The sequence below is a fragment of the Dermacentor andersoni genome, chromosome 7, assembly GCF_023375885.2.
Source record: "Dermacentor andersoni chromosome 7, qqDerAnde1_hic_scaffold, whole genome shotgun sequence".
NCBI classification, from domain to species: Eukaryota; Metazoa; Arthropoda; class Arachnida; order Ixodida; family Ixodidae; genus Dermacentor; species Dermacentor andersoni.
The window spans coordinates 140,005,568-140,026,402 of NC_092820.1; the positions used below are offsets into that span (position 1 = coordinate 140,005,568).

At 43.0% G+C, this 20,835-nt stretch overlaps 1 protein-coding gene across 1 annotated transcript; it reads left to right on the forward strand.

The window, feature by feature from the left end:
* The first annotated feature begins 2,195 nt into the window (after positions 1-2,195).
* Positions 2,196-20,266, forward strand: LOC129380168 (uncharacterized). Its single transcript, XM_072289531.1, has 5 exons — positions 2,196-2,334; positions 8,524-8,727; positions 12,383-12,571; positions 15,474-15,650; positions 19,000-20,266. Exons 1-5 carry the CDS (start codon positions 2,196-2,198, stop codon positions 19,893-19,895), a joined length of 1,605 nt encoding a protein of 534 aa, XP_072145632.1. The 3' UTR covers positions 19,896-20,266.
* The last annotated feature ends 569 nt before the right edge of the window (positions 20,267-20,835 follow it).

The window sequence follows — 20,835 nt, forward strand, 5'->3', positions numbered from 1 at the left end:
GAGGCTGAAGAAAATGGAGGCTTTAGAGGAAAAACTTGTCAAACAGCTTCAAGAACCCGAAAATTAGCTAAATAGCGAGCGTGATGCACGTAAAGTAGTGGAACAAAGACTTCAAGCAGCCGAGGAAAAGCTGAATAGGGCCACCATTGGGAACGATAATGGTCATGACAATAAAATGCAGTTCCCCGACGTGGCAGGAGAGGGATTGTCAGCAAAGCACGTGGAATACATGCAACGTTAGGAGGAGATAGCTGGAAAGATCGGCACCAACAATGAGGCTGCAACACACAAAAAGCAGGAGCGCAGGGTTCAGTGCCACTTGTCGACTCCGGAAGCAGGGAGAGGTAGGAGAGCGTGAAGTGCTGATTATCGCCGGCGGTTCAAACCTGGCTAGGTGCTCAGAAGAAAATGTGGAAAGAGCGAAAGCTGATGAAAAAGTGGCGGTAAGGACATTTCCAGGTAGGCACTGGGTTCTGTCATGGAGTGAGCAAAAGCGAAGCTCGCGGAAAATGCACCTGCGCAACCTTGTCATAGTAGCAGGTGGGCCAAATGACGGTCCTAAACAGGAGACGGACTGGTCTAGCCTAGTGCTTGGCGAAGAGAGGGCGACTTGCTCGAGCTATCCCCTCAGGGGAAGATCGTGGTGTGCACGGTGCCGGAGGTGCCTGTACGGGACAGTTACGTACAAAGAGCCGTAGTGGTTGCTAATCAGGCGATATGAAACATGAGCCAGGAAAAAGGTTTCGAAGTTGTCGAAGTAAACATGGAAGTAAGAAGGTGTGGTTGTTTTGAACGAGACGGGATTCACTTCAATTACAGGCTTGGACGAGTAGTGGACTGGTGACTTGCGTGTCGCGCTGTTGCCTTCTTAGGGGGCCCAAGGGCGCTCAGGAGGCCAGAGTAGATAGTAATGGCAAAGGCCATCTAAGGGAACCTCAGAATGGCGTCGCCATCAATAATAGAAAAAGGAGTAAAGTAAGAAAGGCAGCTCGCCTGCATAAACATGCAGGGCGTCAGAAGAAAGGAGAAGTGGGCACAGATTGAGGAGCAGTTGCAGAGAGAACAAATAGGGGTCCATGCGGTTACAGAAACGCACCTTAGAGACTCGGAAGAGCCGCCAGTGATTAAGAATTATGTTTCGGAAGGGTGCAATAGAACTAACTCGGAACGAACGGGAGGGGGAGTAGGAATGCTCATCCATGAGGGAGTCAAATGGAAAAGAGTGAATTCAAAATGTCATGACCATCTTTGGTTATCAGGTACAATGAGTTCGAAAAAGCTAGGCTGGAGTTACGTATCTGTGGACCGGAAACAATTGCACAGAGAAGAACAAATAGTTAGTAGAATGCATAAGTGCTGATATTAAGGGTTTCGGGAATGACGCTGAAATTATCCTATTAGGTGACATAAATGCCTACATATTGGGTCTAGGTTGCTATACCGAATAAAATGGGAAGTCAATGCTTGATCTTTGTGAGCAACATAACCTCCTTATAGGGAGTACAGGGCCTATGTGAGAAGGGCAGACCATGTGGGAAGTAGAAAACCGGCAAACGACCATTGATTACTGTCTGATGAAAGAAGGCATTCATGATAAGTTGAGAGAAATGGTTGAGGGCAAGGAACGTAATATGGCCAGTCCATATTTGAAGGCTGAACAAATAACCAATATAGACGACGAAGAACTTGACAAATGGCCAATCAAAGGGTGAGAAAATAATGAGCTGCTTAGTGTAGTAACTACAGAAATACGGAAAGAGAAACAACATGTTCATTGGAAAGGAAAAAAGAAGCCGAAAAGCTGGTGAAACAGGGAAATATGAGAAGCGATTCTCGAACGACAGAAAGCATTCCGAGAGCACAGGCAGGCAAAAAAAGCGCAGTTGCCGCTGGATGAAGTAGCCAGAAAGTGAGAAATATACCGGGAGAAAAAATATACGGTTCAAATACTGGTGCAGGCAAAGATAAAAGGTGAAAATGAACGTTGGTTGTCAGAAATACTTGAGAAAAGGAAGGCCGCACTTATAATGTTTCTGAACCACATAACATTACCAGGCAAGAAGTCTAAAACAACACAACAACACATCCTAGACGAAGATGGAAACAAACTGGGCGCGGCATTACATTACATTCGAAAAATACCAGCTGCACCTTTATAAAACAATGATAATGGTGTCTTGCAGGAAAAAAAGAGCATGAAACGGAAGCAGATGGAAAAGAAGCTGGTGCTGACAAATTTTCATCTGAAGAAAGCCGAAGAGGAAATTCCAAAGCGCACAGCCACAGGGCTAGACGAGGTTCCCGCTAGGCTGATTGATGAACTAGTTCCAAAAAGTAAGCAAGCTCTGCTGAATACCTTGAGAAAAGTTTAAAAGATAGCTGAATACCAGGCAATTGGCGACAAAGTATAATGAATTTAATTTATAATGATAAGGGGGAGAAAGATAGGATTCACTCGTATAGACCGCTCACGATTACGTTAGTAAAATACAGGTTAGCAATGCAGGCAATTAGGTTAAAGCTGCAAGCATTCTCAGAGAATAATGGCAATTTGGGGGAACCTCAGAATGGTTTCAGATTAGGTAGGCGTTTCGATAACTTATTTGTCCTTATTCAGTGTATTGAAATTTCAAGAGTAGAAAGAAGACCGTTATATACGGCCTTTTTAGACATTACAAGAATGTAGGACAACGTAGACGGCAATATTTTGTGTGGTATTCTGGAAAGGGAAAGCTTAGGCAACGATTGTCTACAGCTTTGGAGATAGATTTATCTATAAAATACAATTTCCGGTGAATGGTAAGTGATGAGGAGCAAGGAGAAACTTGATAGGAACAAGGGACTGAGGCAGGGATCTCTTTTATTTCCACCGCTCTTTATGATGTACATAGCGAGCGTGGAAAGGGCCGTGGAAGGAAATAATATCAGGTTTAATCTCTCATACAAACAGGAGAGTACGGTAGTGCAGCTAAAGCTTCCAGGTTTGTTGTACGCGGACGAAATTGTGCTGCTAGCTAACAAGGAAAGTGATATGCATCGTCTAGCTAATATCTGTGGACAGGAAGGCGAGAATTTGGTATAAAATTCTACGTTGAAAGATCAGGTGTTATGGTATTCAATAAAAACAGGGAACAGAGAGTGTCAATAAAGGGCCAGAAAATACCTCGTGCAAAATAATATAAATAACTTTGTATATGGATAAACGAAGGCAATACATAAATCGAAACACCAGAAGAAGCAAAAGCAGTAAAGGGGAAGATAAATGTGGCCATAACCGAACACAGAGCGCTATGGAAATAAAATAGGTGCCATGTGGAAAGGTGTAATAGTTGCAAAGCTTACACTTGGAAATGTTCGTTCTTGAAATCTGGGGTACAATGGAAACTCGATGGAAACCGAAGGAGGCTGTGCAAGGTACAGGGGCGTAGCTGCAGGAAGGGGGGGGGGCATATGGGGCTTCAGCACCTCCCCCCTCCTCCCAAATATGTTTTGTGCTGTCATACATGGCCGACTAAAACAACTCTCGGCCCCGGAAATCATTCAGCATTTTGTCTAGAACGTATTTTTCACGTTCGAAAAGACATTTCGGCAAGAAGATTGTGAACTGAGCCAGGATGTCATGGCAACGCCCATCACCTGGAGTAACATAACGCCAAGACGCTCGCTGCATTCAGACCATCATAACGCAATGTGCGATTCTTTAATATCGCACTTTTCTGAATGATTGACCTGAAAAGGCAGGTACTTCGTGTAGCACGCTGCTGCATGGTTTCGTTACTGTGATTGCCAAGGCGCCCTGGATAAACACTTGCTTCTCTGTTCGGTTCTGCTATACATGGGTAGCTATGGAGAGATTGAGGTTAACCTAAATCACCCAAAAGCACTTTTAGTACCTCGCCTACTGGATTTCACCATTTTACACAACCAGAGATAACGCAACAAATTTTATTACTAAAATAAAAAGACTAAAATGCTGTTGCTAAATAAGAAGGACAATGAAATAAATAAGTATATCCGCACCTCAAGGAAAACTTCTCTTCAAGTCTGTCTATGCCGCTTCCCCAGTAATTTACGCACTATGTAGTCCTCGTACAATGATGCGTCTGCTGTTTTCTGCATACGAAACGCTGGGTAAGTTCAAACGAAGCACCTCTGTTCAAGTTCACCCGGCAGTACTGAGCACAAGCGTGTCTCTCTATAAATATAAGCAGGACTGCTTATAGCAAACGCTTCTCTGTACGAGTGTAATCTCGAAACATATTTAATATATTCGTCTACCTCAGGGCGTCCTTCGCCTAGTACATCTATCTATCCGCAGACATTCCAAGGACGCTAAAAAAGCAATATTCTGACGCGAAGATGTGGGTTCCCATGACACGCTATTCTGCCGATAGATGTCTGCAAGTGGTCCTCATGCGTAGCTATTTTCCGTGTTCCTGTATTTCGTAGCGCAAATTTACTTGCTACTTACAGGAAATCAACCACTAAAGAAATCACCGCAAGGTGTGGCTCCATGAAACTGTGTACGCATAAGCGTGCCTACTACGCCTGAGCGCTCTTGAAAGCTTAAAGTTCAACAAAAGATTGATGGTTGGTGAATTCGTTACAAACAATAGCTAGTACTGACAACAGGGCTAATTGATGATTGATTGCGCGTTTGATAATGCAGAACAATAAGACCACGCGGAAAAGAAAGACCGCTACAAAGGCAACCGTCCTGTTTGCCTCTTTATTTCCGTCTTCTTTTCCGCTACTCTGATCATACTTGTGCATCCTTTGTGTGCTTTTATTAGAGCAACAGTCGATGTAAACAAGCACCGGCAAAGCTTTGTCACTGTTATTTTCTTTACACATATGTATGAAGAGACCTGTATCCCTGTGGTGTATACCATTCATAGGCAGGACTTAGGACGTTCTTCTCCAAGTACATCTATTCGTAGACATTCAAAGGACGCTAAGCAACAATACTCTGGCTTGTTGTCCATTGCAGTCTTCAAAGGCCATTAAAAACTTTGGAGTGCTTCGCCATGACAATGGTTTTAAAATTCTTGTCCTCGGTTCCGAATGGAGAACACCGTCGAAATGTTGGGAAGCAAGCAAGGTCTTCGTACAAAACACCTGCAGCCCTGTAGCAGAAGGAGGTCAGCATATCTGCTGCACGCACCATTTCATTCCTTTTTTTTCTCGATGAAAAATTCAAGTTTTAGAACAATTCGCAGCAGTCGACCAGCAATGAGGCCCGAAGTCTTCCTTCTTCTCGTCTGCGTTACGTCTGTCCATGGTACGTTGCCACTCCTGTCATATTTAATGATTGTGTGATATATATTACCTATATGCAATCTGTTGTCATTGTAAGCATTGTTCGTAGCAAGCGTGCTTGTGCTCATATCTAACAATAATAGGAAACTATCATGTGTTTAGAAAAATTTTAGAAATAGTTTGACTGATAGCCTAAATGGTTAATTACTGCTAGTGGCCAGAGAAATATGTGGTGTAGCACCTATTTTGTAAACAAATTTGGCGTTTCGTTAGATTCCCTGCGAAGTTTTTTTCCTTTCGTTTCTAAAGCCTGGCCCCTTTGTCTAAAGCCTCATATTACGTTCACATAGATAGCGTTCGCAATATATTAGCTTCTATTATGTAGTACCATTTTCACTTGATCTGGATATCTAGCAGCGCCTGCATGGGACCGTAACGGTTTCTTGAGACTCGGAACGTGCACGGGACAAAGATATTTGCAAGTAAAGACGAATACGTTTGTATAAGAAGAAAACGCTCGAAATATTTCAACGCAATAACGTTTAAGGAAAACAGTGTTTTAGCCATTCTCCCCCAAAAGTGTCACTTGCGATATATTATTATGAAGAATAATTAAATTATGATTGTCTTTTAATAAGCTGTCTTTCAAAACAGAAAATTCTTTTTGTCTGACCACATTTTGTCAACAAAGGTCCGGTTCACAAAGTCATTACACTACCCTTCAATCTGAATAAAAGCACCGGTTGTGCAGTAGCCCGACTGTACCCGGAGCAATTCCGTGGGGCCGACAGGAATATTTTGTGAGAACAGAGCTTTTACTTGATTGGAGACATTGAACAGAATAAGCGGCTTTGTTAAAACAGCTTTCCTTTGAAACCATTGCTTACTATTTAAAAAGTTAGTTTGTGGAATAGAACTTTAAATGCCCCTTATTCCATGTGTATATCAGTTCTTCAAATATGGAATATGTTCCCCGCTGTAAGCTCAATATACAAACTGGTCATGCGAAAAATAAAACAAATATATTCGCGCTTTGTCTCATAATACGAAGCACCGGCGTGAGTACTTGCCTAATACTGTGCACAGTGTCTTGCACTGTTTCGTGCAATAAAACATACGTCAATTAGCGAGCTATCTCCTTTTGGTAAGAAGAGCAAAATTTGATTCGGCGATCACGTGTCCATACTTGGAGGTGACGCTGCCTATTGCCGGGGTAGGGTAGGACGATTGGACGTACGCGACATTGTCTTCCTTCGCTTTTAAATCCTGCTTTATTGTTTTCTTTTAGCTCTGCCATCCTTTAGGTTGTGAGGCTTCCTGCTGGGTTGCGAATAAGCTAAATCACGTGGCACCAGAGAGTAAGTTCAGCGAGTGCTAGAAGGGTTATGGACAGCGCTATTCCGGTGCGGTATTATGCTTTGTTTCGGCATCGACAATGTGGCGGAGAGCTAGGATCTACTTCTAATGAGTGGGCCCTTAGCTGAAATCATTGCGGCTCTGGGGATCATATTGGGCAAATAAGTTCGGCGGAACTCCCCGATATGCAGGAACGCTCATGAAAGGAAACATTTTCATACCATTTTATTTAAATACTTTCAAGGCCCAGAACACATTACAGAAAGCAGATGCTATATATTAAATGGTGCGCATGAGTATACACGGTCTAAAAATATCCGAAGACACGTAAACACTTGTTAAGAGTTGTGAATGTGTAGACGTTAATGTCCAATTGAACGGGCAAGCGAGCGTGTTGAGACGCTTGGCCGAACACCCTTTCTCGAGAGCAGTAGACCGCTGCATTTTGATCCGCGACGTCGGGCTACCTTGTCCGACTGCCATAGAATCAATTAGGGACGCTGCTGCGTAAGCTGGAGTGGTTTTGGCGTCACCGCTTTCGTCGTGCCGGGCTATGGCGATTAACATTTCGGTTCAAGTAGCACGGCGCCACAAAGCACAGTGCACAGGCCTGCTATCTAGGACCCACTGGTTTAACACAGAAAGCAAGACATTCGGCTTCTGAGCCGTGTGTCTCCATACCGCCGACGTTCTTCCTTTGAATTCTATAGAATTTTTTTACTTTTATTTCTTTATAGCGATTACCGGTGCGAAGTTAGAACGCAGGCGAGAGCTTGCGTGGACAAGCCATAGGCGGATAACGCCGGCATCCGAGAGTGAGGTTGACGTGGCGTTGCGGCTCTTCCCTCTCCCCTCCAGCAACACCTCGTGTGCCAGCGCGGCAAGCAGGTGTCCCCTTTCGCCCGCTCTGCTCCGACCCGGCGCGCTTGTGACTTGGCGTCACAGTCAATAGGAATTTAAGTGCCGTTTCGCTGCTACAGACGGCGGATTTTGTGCGGAACTTACCACTAGATGCTTTCGTATCAAAATTAAATTATGTGCTGGTATATTGAAGTTTGTAGTGTCCGGTAAAGTGCCGATGGAAGCAGGAAGATGGTTCCTGCGTAAACTTGTTCACGGAATGAAGGAGCCATAACTGAAGTTTATTCTGCAAGGCGTCACAGCAACTTTTATACTCTGGTCACACCGGAATGATATATATCTAGGAGGCGCTTAGGAACTCGTCTACCGGAATATGGTTAACGTGATCGATCATGTGAAAAAATAATAACCAAGCTCACCTACAGCGGAACGATACGTACGGAAGGGTTGAATACAAGTTTCATGGACGTGACGCTCAAAAAAGACGAATAGTAAGCCAATATAAAACTGGCGGCATAGTTGCGAACCCTCTCAGTGGCATGCATTTCTGTGCTATAAGTGAGGTGCCAAATGTCTGCTTCAAAATCAAGCTTTGAACGAACGAGGGTTTTGAGGAGGGTCAGTTTGATATAATGTAAAGCAGACGTGAACTATCATCATAGAAATTCATGAGAACGATTCACGTGTTTATTCTGTGCTAAATATGTAGACTTCATGTAAGCCGTAACATTAGGGCTAAGATACTTATAGGAAGCAATTGACTCCACATCGGACAATAGTTTTGGTGCGATTGTGCGCTATATGATTTCTGGACGGGAACCCGCCATTATATGTTTCAGTCACTGGGCATGCAAAAGCACTGCAGTACACCCGACTGTGAACACGATGCCACCCTCCCCCCCCCCCCCCCCCATGAAAAAATACATACGGGTTTCCTATACTGGCTTAGGATGTAACCATATTATGGTAGATAAAGTTTTTAACTGCACTGCATACCGCCGCTTGAACATAAGTACATAATCTAATAAAGCTCTGCTCCTCTTTCAGCCTGGGGCAATAGCGCAAAGAATGCTAAACCAACACAACCAGAATCCTGTCGGAAACCACCATTTGTGGGAAGCTGCCGACCAGTAGGGAAACCTTGGTACTATGATGCTGCAAGTAAGCGTTGTCAACAGATAAGCATAGGCTTGTGCAGTGCAGGCAACAACCGGTTTCTCTCGCCTGAAAAGTGCAAGACAGTCTGCGAAAGTAAGTACACATTCTGCCAAGATTTCTAAAAATAGTGTCGTTATTTTTGGACGATTCACATTTCTCTACATTAGTACTTGAAATGTTAGAAAAGAGGGAGAAATCTGCGGACGTCAAAATGCACTATTTGAGATTTCCTCAATGTACAACACCTATAGCCAGGAACCACAATGATTGTTTCATATTATTATATTTCAATACGTGGCCTTTTTTAAAGAAAATAACAAAAGCTCTCCTTCGAATGCTCCGAAAGAATTCATTTTCATTCTACAGCTAAATTGCCGAGTACTGGCACGTAAAGAAAATAAGGAACTGCTTCTACTTCCGATGTCTCCTTTCTCAAACACACTACTACTACTAGATGAATGCTCGTAAATTTCAGAGGTTACTAATGTCCGTTATTTTGACTGCAGTGATCCGACTATAGAGCTGCACTTTGCAATACCCATGTATATATACACATATATATATTATGTACAAGCGATGCACATTGTCCGAAGCGAGAGAATCTTTTGCCTTAAGAGCGATTTCTCGAATCTGATACAACGTATATTGCACAATAGAGGGAGATTAACCAGAACTTGTCTTTCGGTAGAAGTGCCTGTCACAGACAAGCAGAAAAATCAGCAGATGCAGCTGCCTTCTACAAAAGAGACCTTTTAAATAATGTGCCTTAAAGTTAGACAAAATTTAACTTAAAGCATGATAAACTGAAGAGGAATCGAAGCGGCGTCGACATTTGTTCGAACAATGCGATGAAGAAACGTCTTCCATCCGGTGTCACCAATCAAGAGCTAACGCATTTGCCATTGAGCAATCGCCAAATTGGGCACAGCGACCGCTTGTTCCTGTAACGGAAAACGCCGAATTAAATTATACCGCCTGGGCATCCATGTCTGACGTAATAAACGATGAGACTACGCAAGCGATAAACCGCATGCGAATTCTACAAGGACCTTATCAGGTAGACGGCGAGGAGAAACAAAGTTCCCTTGTTTTGTTGGTCTAGTTAAATGCGACAATGCAGAGAAGAGTTATCTTTGTTATTTTAGTAAACTACCCCCCTATAGCTGCCCTTACAGTGAGGATGAGATTGGTTGACCAGAAATGACGCAAAAACTAAAGTCGCGTGGCGACTGCGACTTAATGTTTGAGCACCCAACAGCTGAGACGTCATTGATTTTGATGGCTTCTGCCTGGGCCTAGTTAAATTTCTAAGGGTCATGACCGATTTACAGAGCCGAATACTGAACTTATACTTTTCGAAAAACTTTCTGAGACACAGCGGCCCAATTACGAAGAAAATACACTCACGTTCGTGACGTAACACTGACCTGCAAGCGAAGGATCTTGTACAAAAAACTAAAGAAAAAATATATTGTAGCTTCGATCTCCTTTTTTCTTTTCTGCTAACAAGCTTACTACCGCGAAATTAAGAAAGTGAGTTTTGAAGGACTAATTCATTGGTGTACATTAGCTAAGTGTTTTTCTTCCATGGCTCTTTAAAGTGGGGACTTTTAAACAGAGCCAAGAGTAATAATACAAGTTGTTATACCTGACAGAACAAAGCATAAAAACTATCGGCTAAAATAATAAACGCTTTCATTAGTCGTCAATGAATATTCAAACACGAAAGCCGCAGCTATGAAATATTTGTATTGCGATAGCAATTATATAGAAACTCCGGTCAAATCAAGTCGATGTCGGAGCTAGCATCGCCGTGCCATTGCGAGCTAAGTCCAAGGGTCGACAATAGCCCATCCCATCTCGCACGCCATGTGCTGTGGCTGTTAGTGAGAGAGGACTGTCGGTCGAGAAGAATGATGGCTTGCTGGGCACGTGATGTTCAGGGTCATACGATAAAGAAAATAACATGTCTATTGGAAGGGCAGGCACTTTGGCGTGCTTTAGGAAGGGGTAATTGGGAGACGGTAGTCTACATCTCCGGATAAATACTTGTTTAAAATGCGAAGGACCAGGGTGATCGAGTCAGGCGCTAGTCATCGCAGAATACCGCACTGACCACTGTTTACAAACTCGCATCGCACCACTCGCGTGAGGCTGGTCAACGTTTACCAGCCCAGGGGCAGGTCCAGAGCAGGTGTCTGAGATTATGTTGCATCGAACTAGTTTAATAGGCAGTGCGCTGATTGAAGCGGGCATCGCCTTATCACTCGCGCGGCGCCTAGTGGTGCTCGTAGGCGTGGCGTTGTCTTGATAGCAGTTAGCCGCGTCTAGCAAACATTCACTACAGTAATGGGCAGACTAGAGCACGCGTTGAGTGAGATGACAGACTCACGGTAAGAACGTCCGTACTCTAGCACCGGACGTTTTACTGCGCTATGCACCATCAATAGCTAGCGACTGCGCCACCACCGGTACTGGAGACACAAAGCGCGTCAGGCCTTTAGGCACGGTTGCGCTTAAAAAACGATTCTGGCAGACTTAAGTTAGACGTCGTGTCCGGGTAGCAGCCATTGCGTTATTAACGTGCGTGCAATGTTGGCGGGTGAGGGGTGGCCGACGAGTGGCCCACGGCTGTCGAGCTGGCTCAGCGCGTATGGCGCCCTCGCCACATCTTGAGCGTGATTTCCGGTGGGTGCAAACGTAAGCCGAGCCGAGACACCTGGCGGCTGTTCATGCCAGGTAGGTCGCGTAATCTCAAGTTTCGGCCATGCTTCGAAGAGAGAGGCAGTAGAAGCCTCCCCCCCCCTGTAAAAAATTATGGGGTTTTACGTGCCAAAACCACTTTCTGATCATGAGGCACGCCGTAGTGGAGGACTCCGGAAATTTCGACCACCTGGGGTTCTTTAACGTGCACCTAAATCTAAGTACACGGGTGTTTTCGCATTTCGGCCCCATCTTCCCTCCCCTGTGTTCGCGCGTTTCGTCATGCCAGCGTTGCGAGTGACAAGGCTCGTAGTCATCAAACGAGATATGTTGAGGTTTGCCTGCACGCGCATGCACCATTCCTGTTTATTCACTGTAACCTACACGGTCTATAAAGCTAGAATGCTTACTTAATGAAGTTGTCTAAGGCATTGCTATCGTAAGCAATTCGTCACCGTTTTAACGACACTGCGATTGTTCCATATTTCTTAGATTGAGAAATGTAAGGAGATTGTAACAGAAATAATCGGGCACCTCTAGAGGGCAAATGCAATTGATTGACCGAAATTAACTCTCTTTGTATAGACAAAGGTGAATATTCGACTATGTGCGAAAAGTTGGTTACCTTAAGCGCCATCGCACATTCTAATGTCCACTTATATGCCGTGAACTCCCGGAAACAGTGCTTACAGAGTAATTACCTTATTTTTCAAAAAGGAAGTTCTCGGGTGAACATGAATATTTGACATACGTTTTATAGTTTATTTCTCGCACTTTATTAAATTTGCTGAACTATGAAAAAAAGGTATCGTGCGTGTACCTTTCAACAATGCAGGGGACACAGCAATTTAGTAGTATTGAGATAGGACGCTTTTCCTGTTCTAGGAATGGTTGTGGAACTTTTTCATCAACACCAATAAATGAATCGCGGAAAAATAAATAAACACATGGCCGAATTACAAAACTTGTCCATTTACATTACAATTGTCCAATTACAAGCTATTGTCTATTAGTGGACAATAATGTGTTTCATTTACATTTCCAGGTCTCGCTAAGAACATCCCAGAAATGTGTTTGAAACCACCTGTCACTGTCCCCTGTGGTCAGGTGCGCCACGCTTGGTACTTTGACCTTAATAGCACTAGCTGTAAAATGCTGAGCTACACAGACCCCGCTTGCGACAGCGCTGGCAACCGTTTTCTGTCCGAAATGAAGTGCCAGGCGGTTTGCCTCCGTGAGTACAAATCTTAATGATATTCCTGCCATAAATTTTCTTTGTGCAATCTGTATTACTTCAGAAATTGCTTGTCTTGTGACATTCAATAGGTTTATATGTATAATACACAAACTATTAGCCGTAGAACACTAAGAAGAAGTGCAGGCTATTGCTCTGTTTTGCCTTGCAACTGACAGCCTTGGTAAATGTAAAGCTTCTATTGCCAAGGTACCCAAAAGAACAATTTTCTTTCTGAACTGAGGATAATCTGAGTGCATAAATTGAAAGCACTTTTCATCTAACAATATTGGTATGGTCTTGAATGTGACATGTGTTATCATTGCGGACATATGCCATACAGTATTCCTCTGCAAGTTTAACTTCCACTGTCGGGACGCGCGCAGAGCCATATCTGCATTGGTCATTTGACAAAGTATCGTTAGAATGTGAGAAAAAAAGGGTGCAACTCAACTTCGCACAAAGCTAAAAGTTCAAACCCACTTCTGTGTCTGTTCTCATCAGTCACTGTTTCCTCTAGAGTCAAAAATAAATGTATCGCCGGAAAAGAGTAGAAAGTAATCGTAGCAAATGCATGCAGCTATTGGTAAACAAGCAAGACCGTTATCCCGCAAAGTCGTAGTTGGATGGGTTTAATGATCATAAATATATGGGCTATGAAATTTTCTATAGTGAATTCGAGCTATAGGTTCTACGTACGGTTGCATGATGTGCGTTATTGTGACAGCGTTTGAGCTTTCCGCCCGTAGTGAAAAGCTGCTGCAGTAGCCACATGTCGAAGTCGGATCATCGTCTGTTCCAGCAGAACATCATAACCATTACGCTTTCGCTGCGGATATCACGTGCCTCGAAAAGGCATAGTACCCACCACCAAGACATCACCAGCAAACAAAAGGTCATACATGTCAGGTGTAAGGCCGCGCGAATATCTCCAGTACTTCCAACAATATCTGTGTCTCGTAACGAATCGCAGATCGGTATTTAATAAGGCAGCATGCAGGGCGAACGCAACACTCACTAGCCCCTCCTGCCTATAGCTCGAACTCAGTAACCCATTTTCATTTGTTTGTAGGCACGGTAAGTTTTTCGATACGTTCTAGAGAGTGGTTCCTTTGACACCTCAGCATGTCCTCACATGAAGCAAGATTTTCACGGCCATACATAAAGCATCCATGTGCGTCACTTTTATGTCAGTTCCACTGCATCTGGCCATGTCGGCCTCTGGCGAAAACCTGCTTTTGCCAGGCTAAAGGTTCTAGCCCGTTGCCTCTATCGAATATCTTGCGCAATCATCGACATGAAAAAAATGGCTATGAGGCTCTAATCCTAAACATGAGGTTTTGGTTTGGATTTCTCATTACAACAGACCACTTCAAATGAGGGGGGAGCGATGCAAAAACCATCGTTTACCCAAATTTGGGTATAACGTAGAGACGTCAAACAGGTCTAAATTATTTAAAATCCTCTCCTGGGACGTCGGTGAACCATATGAATCTGTAACTGTAAACCATGTGAATCAACTGAACCTATGTGGCACTATTTATATTGACTGTAGCGACATCAACAAGCCGTTATAAAATAAGTTACTTTAAAGTCAGTATTAAGAATGCTTTCAAAACGACCAAAGTTTATCTGACACGGGAGCAATAAAAACATCAAAAAGAAGGAAACATTTCAAAATGCGAAGAAACAAATATGCTCACTAGGGAGCACTTTCCACTAGCGCACTTCCCCACTTGTCTGCGAGCCTTTATTACATTTGGCCGACGTCTTGTATGTAGATGCCTGCTTCACTGAAATGTATACTTCTGTCGGGGTATAATCGTTTAGTCAAAGACAATTTATCCTAAAGACCAGTACTGGGGTTCAATAAATATTTCGTTATATAAGACCAACCATCGCGAACTCATGTTTTATTTTTGCAAGAGAAATTTCTGCAATGACGGATAAAAGCGCAGAATCCGCAGTTAAGCTACATAGGAAACTCATTAACTTCATTGAAGGTAGCACAAAACTGATATTTAATAATGACAGTCTTCCAACCATGACTAGCACAAGACTAATAAATATGTACAAAAATTATGCAAGAGCATTTTCACATTAAAGTGGTGTAGCATGAAAGCAGCTCATATTTCCCTCAGAATTACCGCCAATGTACAAAGGTGGGGGTAAGACCAGTACCTGTGCTCATTTTGTACATTCATTGTCCTGTCCTGGCCATCATCGAGTAACGTAGAATAAATAATTCCCTGCACTTTTTATTTGTAGCACTAGTTGAGTTTCTATGACGATTCTCACTGTACTCTCTTGCTCACGTTCAGTGAGAATGTAGCCGAATGTTTATAACTTTATTGATTTGTTTTACCACGTGTGTGACGGTTGCGCACGCCTTACGATGACCTGTAGTAACCAATCAAACTACATACTCTCGTATTGCAAGAATATTGTGTCAAAATAAGCAATAACTTGTTCTGCTACAAGGTATTGTGCTATAAGAACATCCACTGTTTCAGCAAGTGAATATAAAAAAAAAGCGATGCACGCTCATATGAGCTACACTGCGCATAAAAGGAAATAGCTGCTTTTGTTTAAATAGCAGTATTCCCGAAACAAATTGCAATTATTTTACTAACAGCAGCATCCACAGAAAGCAATGAAAGTATCAGATCAGGTACATATATATAGTATGCCCGACAATGCTTCATTACCGAAGTTCTTTTTAGTCCAAAATAAATTACGCTGAGGCAGAGAGAACTTCTCGTGAAGCTGTTATTTCGCATTATTGACTCAAATTATATCCTTCGTGTGAGGCAATGATTTTTCTTCGAATTGTTTTTCATATTCTGTTCCTTACGTGTTTAGCATATTTACGGCGCATTGACTGTTTTCAATTTGCTTACAGCAATAGTAAAGCCAAAACCCATCTGCAGCAGCGATCCTGAACCAGATATGTGTCTCGTGAGGAGAAAGCAATGGTTCTTTGATTTTAGGAATAACGCGTGCATGAGATTCAAGAAAGGTTGCGGAAAAGGTGCCAACAGCTTCGCCACGTACGAGAAGTGCATGTCGAGATGCAGCTGTAAGTATTCGTACTTTCTGCATGTACACATTTCAAGCGCCGCTGTTTTAGCTTCGTCAGTGAAACACTCGTTGGGGTGCCACTGGCGTATATCTATATGTTAACTAATAGATATGGCGTATACATAATGTTATGTCAGATATAGCGCAGCTAGAATGCTTCGTAAAATTTTAATTTTCTATGAAAGTCCTTCCTGTAAAAAGACCCTATGTCTTCACGTAAATCGGCAACATAACGCGAACGGGGAAAAAAGTACTCCGGGTGACATAGCGTCGAAACCTTGCCAGGCGTAGTGGTTTATACAGTTACCTATTCGTTTTTTCCTAATTGTGGCCTTGTCAGTGCAGCATCGTTATGGCATCGGAAGAAATAATTGCCCTAGGTAAAATGCCTTACAATAAATGCTTTCAAGTGATGCATGGCGCGCTCTACTGAAATCAAGAAAAAAATTCCTTGGCTGCTATGTTTAAGAGAACTCTTCTTGCATGGAACTATGCAAAAAAGAATAATCCAATAAAATTTAAGAGTAGTTTGCAGTCCTCCAAAAAGGAATCCGTGGATTCTACCTCGGCGAACATGTGACACCCTCGATGCTCTTCGTAGGGTCGTTGGTTGTAGAATGTATAATGAAATTATTTATTGTTTGTCAAGAGTACGTGAGGTCAATACTTGCGCCTGAGTGCTCTTTTCTCATCGGTTTGCCTTTTGAAGGTATTCTGCACATTCATGCATAAGGAGGATTTACCTGCTAACATGACACAATTTCGCGGAGAACTGCAAATGTATTACAACTGCTTGCCATCAGATCAATGGCAGACATCTCCCCTGCGATAACACGTGAACTCCGCAAAAAATTTATCGAAACTATCCACCCTTTAAAAATTTCATGAATTCCCGTAATGAAGCGGAGCTTTTTGCTTTTAAACATTTCCGTAATTACATAAATGAAAAACTGAAGAAGGGCACGGATGTCTATTATTTTCGCTACTTTTCTGTGTTCAGGTTGTGCGAGCGAATTGTGGAGTAAAATGAATGTTCTTATCGGACGCAGGCAGGAGAAGGATTCCGCGGTAGAGATTACACGTGAGGTGAAAACGCTGAGAGCTGACGCAGTGGTTAATGTCATTAACAAATTTTTGTTCACAAAAATGTAATTGCTGGCCCTTCAGAAAACACAAACATTTTAGGTCCAGCTAATGACAATGCATTTTCTCAGAACCAACAGACATTAAAGAAGTTCGCTCTGTGTTCGCAAACTTAAAGAATTCCCACAGCTGTGATGCTGATGATGTGCACATTACAGCGGTTAAATACGTCCTTGACATTGCAAGTGCCATACTAACGAACATATTCAGTGTCGGTCTATCAACGGCCGTTTATCTATCAAAAATGCAACTGGCTCGAGTTATTCCGCTTTAGAAGAAAGGGCTGATAGCCTGGATGTCTCGAACCACCGTTCTATATATATATACTGCTCATATTTTCCAAACGCATGGAAAAAAAATATATTTAAACAACTTTCACGTTCTTGCGATAACTATGCCATAATCTCATAATCGCAGTACGGCTTCCATAAACATCCACTTTAATTTCCCTTAATTTATCGTTTCTTTATTTCGTTTATTAAGCACAAATAATTTCCGCTATGTTGTCCTTGGTGTCACTGTTTGTTGGCTTCTTATGATATGACTAATAAAAAATCGGGCCTCTCGGTTAACCCCCTTTCTTCTCGTTCACTACAGAACTGGCACTTATTGAGAAAAAAGCAACATATATTGCAAAAGCGTGAAGATAAGAACATCGTGCTTGGCATTTTCGTTGACTTTACTCAAGCGTTCGGCAGCTACAATCACCGTATTCTCTTTCATAAACTACACCACTAAGGTATTCGAGGCCACGCCTTTAATTTTTCATTGAGTTATCTCCTTCAAAGAAACGAATTTGTCCAAGTATGCCACCTAATATCTAGTCAGAAAGAAATAGTCTCAGGCGTAAACCAAGGGGGCGCTCTTGGTTCCTTACTCTTTAATTTATGCATTAATGATATATTCTGTATATCATCCGACCTTAACTTTATTATAGTTGCCCAGACGACACAAGTTCATTCGATTCATCTTCCTCCAGCTCTGAAGTGTTCGTTAAAGCAAACATAGGTATGAAAAATCTAGAAGCTCGGACAAATAACAGTCAACTTCATATTAATACGAAAAAAACAAAAGCAGTTATTTTGCAACCTAAAGGTAAGCAGCTACATATCGGCCTCAAACCTTTATTCAGAGCATAAAAGATCCAGGTGGTCGAAAGTATTAATGTATTGGGTGTATACTTCTCTAAGACGATGCAGAGGTATGACCACGTAAATGATACCTCGAAGAAATAATGTTCTATAACAAGCACACTTAAACAAAATCGTTATGTATTTCCGATGTCTTGCAAAACTAGCTATTTATTATGCCTAAGTTTCATCGTACATAAATTATTCTCATTTAGTTTTATTATTAAATTGTGATTTTACGAATCATTAGTGATCTGCCAACGCTTCATTCCACTGAACAAATCTTCATAAACCTAAAGGTCATTCTAGTAAATATAATGTACCAATATAAACTCCAGCGCAAATATAACTCAGAAATAGGGATAACCATACGCTCTTTTTAGGCATTTCTAAGATAGAATTAATAGGCAAAGCGGCCAATAACACAAGGGGAACTGACGCCGGAAAGTTTCAAAATGTGGAAATAATTACGGATTTCCGATTCTAAGGAATAAACTGCCTCGACAGCTAAATATACACATCAAAGCAGAAATAAATGCTCTAGAGCTAACCTTGTGTTCATTGAAGACGTTGCTCTATTGACTCAGATGCGCGTATTCCTAATACCCAGCACATAAATATTTCATAAACAAAACACCCTGTCGAGACATTCTACCACTGCTTCACCAGAAAAGTCTGTGAATGTCTTATTTGGATTCTGCTAACTTTGCGCGCTTTAAGTCGTAAACACGTTATTTCGTTGTTAGTGTTGTCTTTCTAGTGTTCTGGCATCTGTTGCTTCATTGCCGCCAATGCCAAGGGGACAAATATTTTTTTTTTCAAACCGTAATGCAACGGATTTTGTTCTTGGGCGTTTTTTCATGTTCTGTAGAACAAGAATGAATGAATGAATGAATGAATGAATGAATGAATTTTGAACCAAATTACCGATTGACTTTGTCAGTCGCTTGTGCTACCCCTATGTACGCGAGCTCAAAGAGGCAAAATCTTCTGAGTCACTGATGTACTCAGCCTTGCCTATCTTTTCACGCATTTCTTGGATAAGTTTATCAATATTTTTTAATGTTTCTCTAGATAACCAAGTAGCTGCGGCCTGCCCAACTTGCGGACAAAGCCTCCAAAATGAGCAACCGTTGGTAGGTATACCCGGTGTGCCTAGCCAGGTTGGCCCACCCAGACAACCAGCCCAGCCCAGCATACCTGTACAACCTGGCCAACCAAGTAGACCCGGCTCAAGCTTACCCAACCAACTTGGTCAATCCGGCCTACCCCCCCAAAGCGCCGGATCAAGTGTGCCTGGTAAACCTAGCTCAGTAGCAGCTCCCGGTCACGCCAGCTCTACCTGGCCTCCTAGTACACCAGCGCCGTCTGGTCAGCCTAGCAGACCCAACATAGGCTTACCCAACCAACCTGGTCAATCCGGCCTACCCCCCCAAGGCGCCGGATCAAGTGTGCCTGGTCAACCTAGCCCAGCAGGAGCTCCCGGTTCCGCCAGCTCTACCTTCACGCCCAGTATGTCAGCGCAATCTGGTCCATCTAGCAGACCCGACATGGGCTTATCCAACCAGCCTGGTCGTTCCGGCCAACCCCCTCAAAGCGCCGGATCAGGTCTGCCTGGTCAAGCTAGCTCAGCAGGAGCTCCCGGTCAAGCCAGCTCTATCTTGCCTCTCAATAAACAAGCGCAATCTGGTCAGTCTAGCAGACCCGACGCTGGCTTACCCGGCCAACAAGGCACATTGTCCCAAAGCAGGGGAACAGGTCAGCCGGTTCAGCCTGCCATGAGTAGCAAGCCCGCTCAAGCAAGCCCCATCTTCCCGCCCAGTAAACCCGGCCTATCAGGACCACCCACTGGACTTGGCGTAGGGCAGCAAGGCCACGCCGGTGCACCCCTATTGCCCGGCTCTACCAGCAGACCTGTTCAGTCCGGTCGGTCAGCCTTACCGTTACGGCCAGGCTACGGCCGACGCTAGCGTCTTACCCACTACACATTACCAAAATGGCCAGCCGAGGCCGCCTCGCTTCAGTTCATCTGGCAGGGCAGCCTTTGCCAATATTTCTGGCCCAGCCGCTCAACCAACTCAAGCCTCCAGCCGGCTCGTCCCGTCAAACCTCATCTTTCTGTAGGTCCCAGCGGGACCGTGACAGCTGGACTCTCTGTTCAGAATGGTCAACCTATCTTAGGTGGCTCTATTGTACAATCTAATATACAAAACAAACTCACACTTTTCAGCCAGACCGGCCGTTAGCACACTGAAAAGAGATTTCTGTTATGTTACTTTCGAAAGAAAGTTCCAGTTCATATTTCAAAGCAATAAAGTCGCTGATCCTTGTGTAGAGATTACTTTGTGTGTACTGTGACTTCACAAGGATTCTCAATAAATTATTCTGGTCAACCCGACCAGCAAGTCTTTATATAACTGTTATTTTAGCTCAAAACTCGTATAATTTGTTTCTTTCTAATGCGGAAAGCTAGATTTAAAGTTATATTACGAAAATAAACAATTAAAAGACATTCTAATCGTACTGAAATGGCATTGCCCTATTTCTGAACGACCAGACGATGTTCATCAGTTAACTATCTTGGACCAGAAAAGCTTCTTAATAAAAAGAATTGGTCTTAGCATGCGCTGATAACCCTGAATTCTCGCATCCTCATGTAATGATCCGGTCTTTTAATACCGTATAAGAAAAGGTGAAGGTAGTTACTGCGCCCAGGTATGGAGCTTTGAAGGTTAGAAGTAACAAATTTAATGTATATGTGCGGAAGAATAGTAAGAGATGTTTATGAAATTATAACCGTAGTGTGGGAAAGCGCAAGATCAAAAGAACATATTCATGGATATGAAACATTTAAGGTAGTGCTCTGCAAATAATGGAGCTAGAAATAGGCAAGGTTGTCCCTTACTCTTT

Excerpts from the sequence above, each read along its gene's own strand:
- LOC129380168 (XM_072289531.1), top strand. The coding sequence starts at position 2,196 with ATGAAACGGAAGCAGATGGAAAAGAAGCTGGTGCTGACAAATTTTCAT. Across the intron at positions 8,728-12,382 it reads GTGCAAGACAGTCTGCGAAA|GTCTCGCTAAGAACATCCCA; the intron begins GTAAGTACACAT and ends TTACATTTCCAG. Across the intron at positions 12,572-15,473 it reads GTGCCAGGCGGTTTGCCTCC|CAATAGTAAAGCCAAAACCC; the intron begins GTGAGTACAAAT and ends ATTTGCTTACAG.